The following is a 6,095-nucleotide window of genomic DNA, read 5'->3' as shown; positions in this document are numbered from 1 at the left end:
GAAAGAAGGGGGGGGCATCCTAGAGCACTGAGTCTTTCCCTGCTTTCTCATAAACCCAAACACAAGAATTAAAACCAAAAAATAATCTAAAAATTCAGGGAAACATTGAAACGTTGTCCAGATTCACTGTAAGTTTTAGTTTTGGAGTCAGGGACTCACTGGTTCCCTGTGAATTACTGAAGTTTGCTGCAAACACTCGAAATATGCCATTTTAGTGTATGTAAAGCTGCTGCCTTAAAGAAATGCTGCATGATGGCTTCTCTCTTTGCCAGATGACCTCAATATTGGTGGGATAATCGGTGGAGTCCTGGTGGTCCTGGCAGTGTTGGTGCTCATCACTCTTGGTATCTGCTGCGCCTACAGAAGGGGTTACTTTGCAAACAGCAAAGAGAGCGGGGAAAGGTAAGCTGGGTTCAAAATGCTCTTATATATAGAGAGATATATATATAGCATGCACAGCTAACATGAATAGTCTGAAAAGCACCAGCAATTGGTGGCTATAATATATTTCAGTGCCTGAATTGGATGTGGTTCTTCCCAATTCCTTACCAAAATCGACAGGCCAACCCCGTTCTTGAAGCATCCAATTCCCTACTGTAAAACCTGCACCATGCCAAAGGTTTGTTTGCCCAAGGGGGAATTTTGGCATGGCTTTTCTTGTGCTTGCTACCAAGATCTGTGTAAAGGAGCGATAGCTGTGCTTTAATATCCCCATACTTTGCACTGGGAGGGGGGACCAGCCCGCTGAAATGCCTACAGGTGCTGGTCCGATAGGTTATGTGCTGTTGGCGTAATGAGATCTGTAATTGAACGAACGGAGCTCACTGCAGAGTTAGTTTAAAGCATCGGGACATGCATAGGAAATATATGCAGAAGAGGAGGCTCTCTGCAGGAAATCTCACTCGTTGTGAGAACCCAAATTCGGGATTGAAACCAGCTATTTTAGAATGCACATTAAAACATTAAACACAACAGCATTAGCATCAGAAGCAAGCCTTGATGTCCTTACACAATCTGTAGATGAGATAATGTATGTAAAACTAAGATTCTCACCAGGAAGATTTGCTCCATGTTAAATGCTGCTTTTCAGCAGAAGCCCTGTCTTTTTTTTTTGTTTTTTTTTTTTTGGTTTGGTTTGGTTTGGTTTTCAGAAAAAGCTCCAAATATGCTATTTAAATGCAGCTGAGGCTTGGCATACACTGGGCTTGACAGTCGCATATAAATTCCGAATCCCTATGGGATTGCAAACAAGTGGCACATCCTTATAACTAAGGAAAATGCTGAAGGCATCTGGCAGTGAAGGTTTAAGATGAGCTTTGTAATTGCCAGGGGAAACAATGCAGGAGGCACAGAGAAAGGCAGGGACCAGAGCAGGAAGAAGAGAATCGGTTCGTCTCTTCGCAGAGTTCCTCTTGTGGAAACATACAGCAATCTTCTTACCCTGTGCTGAAGGGGAATTGAGAAAAAACCCCGGTCGTGATGAATGATGGAACAAGCACAAGCTCACAGATTTGAGCAGTGAGCTGGGTTTCTCTCTGCTTTCTTTTCTTTCGTTCCTCATCTTCGTCTTTCTCAGCACCTCCCCTCCAAAACCTTGCAGTCTTCTTGTCCCAGCAATGAGAGTTTTTTTCTCCCCCCTTTTATTTCAGCTACAAGACTCCAGCAAAACCCGATGGCGTTAACTATATCCGGACAGATGATGAGGTAAGAAATGCTTTGCATGTAACGTCTCTCTGTTTTGGAGAGGAAGAGGGTGGGCAGAGGACGAGTGGCTTTTTTAGGGCCTACGGGCTTTCTTAGAGTGGGCACCACTCAGAAGCAGAGAACAGAGAGAAAACAGAAGGGTGAAGGCTGAGTCATTTCCTTAGAAACGATGAACAGTTTAAGTTGCCTTAAGTGCCTGATGCCAAAAGCGATCAGATGCGGCTCTGCCCCGTCTCGGTTATCTTATGGCTTGACCCCCTTAGGATGAGTTTCATTGGATTAAGTGGGCAGGCCATGATGCTTTTACAAGAGAATTTCCATTTTGGGATTTGAATAGATCACTAAGCTTAAGATCAGAAAAAGCCTCTCCCTATTAGCAGAGATACTGAAGAGGGAATGAGAAGGTCCCCTGCCATGCCTTGCTATGTGAGGAGGGCAGCAGAGACACCAGTTGTACCAGCCAGGGTCTCCTTCTGCTGGGAGGGGGTGCTCTCTAGTTATAGTTATAATTATTATATAGTAATTATAGCTATAATTCAGTCTAGAAGTTACAGAAGTTGGCTCTGCCTGTCCTTGGGGATGTTGCAGTTGGGGAAAAGATGATGATCTTTTGAGGTCCCTTCCAATCCCTAACGTTCTGTGATTCTGTTCTGTGAAAAGCCACGTCCTCCATCCAGAGCTGTTTTGTTGCAGGGTGACTTCAGACACAAGTCGTCATTTGTCATCTAAGACGCCCAAAGAAGACCGCAAACCAGCAAGAGCAAGTGTGAAAATACCTCCTCCAGGAACTCAACGCGAGAGCAGACGATGAATTAAGTGCGCTTGGAAGAGTTTGGAACACACCAGAACTTGATAGCTAGCTATCTGTATCTCTTTTTTTTCTTTGCCAAAGTTTCAAGTAACTCCTCACTGCCCGACTTGCATCTCCCCTGCCTCCGGAGATACCAACAGGATCACCTACGCCTGTCTGTGGACTAAGGGAGCGTTTTAATACTTCCCAAGGGACTGGGCTGTGGACGTTTGTGGAATTGCCTTCAATTTGTGCTGCAGGGACACGACCACAGTGTGCAAACCAACCAGGGGAACAGCGTTAGGTAAACGTGTAGTAGACGTTACCAGTACGTGTTACTAGTAGACACAAAAAGGTGCTGATACGGCAATAGATGGACTTCAAAGCGTAAGATGTACCCGTGCAAGGGGAGCCTTCCTCTGAGCAGACGTTGCCCAGGCCTGGCTGGTGACTTTGGCACATTGGTGACTGTCTTTTGCCGTTGGCTGTGGCCGCTCAGGTGCAGACCGGTGACAGATACCGATGCCATACACGCAACTAACGTCCTCAGCCCCTTTGTAACCTTACTGCTACTCCACTTAACGTGAAACGCGGGCAGCATCAGGCCAGAGGGATGGCTTCTGTTCACTGCTTTATAGGAAACTTGTTGCACGCAGGTAACCCCTCATTCTAATCTGCACAAAGCAGGCTTGCCTCTCGCGTCTTTTGGTGGTTGAAAGAGGCTTAGAGAGGAGGCAGAGAACCTAGTGCTAAGACCTCCCTTTCAGGAAAATTAAAGCCAAATACTTTCCCCGGGCTAAGATGGCCATAAAAGGTACCGAGATATCTTCAAGCTTTTTTATCTTCTCCGTTTATTTTGTAAAATCCCACGTTCTGAGATTTTTTGCAAAGATCTATTTTGATTACGAAAAGGTAACGTTTCTATTTAAAGTGTAAATACGTGACGCCAGCAGTGTTTGAGTAACGTAGCTATTTTTTTACTTTCTAAGCTACAGAGAGGAGCTGAAATGTTGCTGTAGCATGGCACTGCCAGAGCATATCAGTACCATACAGAAACTGCAGGTGGAACAGCATCTCTTTCCTCTTAAGCTAGCTGCAGCAATTTCCTTGTCACAAGAGGTCTTACAGACACAGAACAGAGTCACTCAGGGATAGTTTTTGTAAATTTATGGCAGGAGCTATCAACTTTTTTTATATAGAAAACTTACTTTTCTTGCCAGTGACCAACACTTGGTTTTTGTCGTTGCGAGAAATACCCAGGGATGGCTTTTGGATTCAGTTCCGACAAGGTGACGGAGTGACTTCAACGTTTGCTACCCCTCTGCAAGTTCCCTAAAGCATTAACACGGCGTGACAGCTACGGCAACTTTAAACTGCATAGCCAAGGCAACTGTTTCTGGAGTGGGGAAAGCAGAAGTTCAAGACAAAAAGCACTTTTGTAGTGTCGGTTGCAACTTTAGATGGTCAAAGGAAAAAGGAAAAGGCAAACAAGCGTAGTTCTCTTGGCTTTAGAGAGAGCCATTGGAAACACGTGTTTCCCAGAAACATCCATGTTGATGGTGTTGAGCAGCATTGGGTACCAGAAGACTGCAAGCTGTGGATGCAACACTAGGACTGTGCTGTGGTTTAAGAAGTGTTGTTTTTTTAATGTAGCATAATTTAGTGTTCTTGTATTTCCAATATGAATTGAGTTGTCTTAACTTTTCCTGTATACAGTATTTTGGATACTTGACAATTTTGGACTGTCGGTGTTCTTTTCTTTTTTTTAGTGTTCTGCATTAATCTGCTTTGTTTCCTAGGGGCCTCGCTGGACATGCCATTGCTGCATTTGATTTGCCTAAACAAAGTGGGAACACTTCTCCTTTTGCTAATGAACGTAAAAAATAAGGAGGAGGCAGCACTAACCATACGTTCTCGGGGTAACTTGGACATTACCACCGCTACCTTGCGACTACATTACGGTTACCTTAAAACGTGGTCTTCAGCCAAGCCACCCAGTGCTGTTCACTGGCTGCACGCTGCCTCTAATCCTTATGACAGTAGTGAGTGTAACATTCCTTCGCACCTTCTGTATACCCACCACTCCTTTTCTATGCTGCTTTTAGGATACCTGTAGTAAGGGAGAGAAGGAGAAGGGTTGAGGCAGGGTACTGGGCGCTCTGGGAGCACAATCTACAGTCTCACCATCAGCCAAAGGCAGCCTTCGTGTGAAAAGCCAGCAAGCTACGAATCCAACCTTATTTTTCAGTTCTAAAATGTGACAGTGGCATCTCTAACGAGAGACGGGGCGATGACCCCCCCCCCCACCCCAACCTGATACAGCTCATGAGATCTGATTGATGGAATTCATTGTATCGTTGTGAATAACATTCAGGTTTGTACTAATGTATTACGTTTAACTTTGCCAAGAATGTTTTACATAAATACCAAGCTATAAAAGCATTCTCGTAGGGTGTTTTGTTCCGTATTACTGGAGGCTTCTGTTTTCCATTCAGTGAAAGAAGGGAAAGGCTCTTCTGTCAGAGCACTCAGGTACTTGTATGGGGCTGAAGGTTGCAGAAAGTCCAAGGTATGTTGCTGATTATTGGTTTATTCTTGGACATTTTGTCTGTCCTTGGTTCTTCTCTAGAGAAGAGAGGTTAAAGCACACAGGGCTCATCTCAGCACAAACTATTCCAGTTTACCATTTCAAGTGGTTAAATGATACTTTAAGGCAAGAGAGAAGGTCCCAGATAAATGGATGTGGCCATAATTGACCATTCCATACGTCCCCTGTTCCCAGGTTTTCACTTTGAGGATAAAGTTTAACCTCACTTGAAGGGTTTTTCAAAACAGAATAGGGAAAGTGAGGGCAAAGCATGGGATTCCAGTGCAGGAGGTAAGTGCTGTGGCAAGAGCGCGCTCAGCCTCTTCGTCTGAACAAAACAGATGCCGTTTTCAAGCTTCAATGAGATTTAGGATGAGAGCTCTACAATAACAACAGAAAAACTTCAGTTAGGTGCACGTGGCATCAGAGAGACTCGGATCCCACCATTCACACAGCACATCTGTGATAAACAGATTACCTGTGCAGAGCACAGTTACGCATATGACTTACCAACCTTGATTTTAGTGACTTACTCATATCCTGCTTGCAGTCAAATAAGAGTCTATATTTAAAAGCTGCTGGGTCCACCATTAATTGAACTGAGCGCCTAAGATACCAGCGACGCAGCAAAAGAGGCTGTAGAAAATCTACAGGAAAAAATAATTCCTCCGTCAGATGAAGAAGAGGGGAGAAGCCGTGGGTGGAATTAATTCTGTAACCATTTATTTTCATAAAATGTTAATAGTTGGAAATAACATAGTTCCCGAATGGAAATATTCCATAGAAAAGAACATTTAGGCTGCTCACACTCGCAGGAGTTTGCCCAACAAAGAGGAGGTGATGCAGCGTGCAATTACCAGATTTAGGGGTGTGGCACTGACAAGCTGTTTTACCTTTGTTCGAATTAAAGCAGCTCGAGTATATAACCAAGAGGGACAATGAGGGATTGAGTGAATAAGCCCAGCCACTCATTTCCCTGCAAGCTGCGATAAATGCATTTATTGCTAAGCTTGT

General features: G+C 44.3%; 1 protein-coding gene across 1 annotated transcript in view; it reads left to right on the top strand.

Moving 5' to 3' along the window:
* Positions 1-2,879, top strand: part of JAM3 (junctional adhesion molecule 3) — a gene marked incomplete at its 5' end in the record, with an annotated part of 5,285 nt that extends 2,406 nt beyond the window's left edge. Inside the window, 3 exons of the mRNA XM_010181409.1 lie at positions 273-402; positions 1,650-1,704; positions 2,398-2,879. Of these exons, the coding sequence (XP_010179711.1) occupies positions 273-402; positions 1,650-1,704; positions 2,398-2,433 (221 nt within the window). The remainder of the gene's footprint in view (positions 1-272; positions 403-1,649; positions 1,705-2,397) is intronic.
* Positions 2,880-6,095: the final 3,216 nt, after the last annotated feature.

The sequence above is a fragment of the Mesitornis unicolor genome, unplaced genomic scaffold, assembly GCF_000695765.1.
Source record: "Mesitornis unicolor isolate BGI_N332 unplaced genomic scaffold, ASM69576v1 scaffold15933, whole genome shotgun sequence".
In the NCBI taxonomy this organism is placed as follows: domain Eukaryota; kingdom Metazoa; phylum Chordata; class Aves; order Mesitornithiformes; family Mesitornithidae; genus Mesitornis; species Mesitornis unicolor.
The sequence above is the reverse complement of the archived record's forward strand: the minus strand, read 5'-3'. Positions and strand labels throughout refer to the sequence as shown.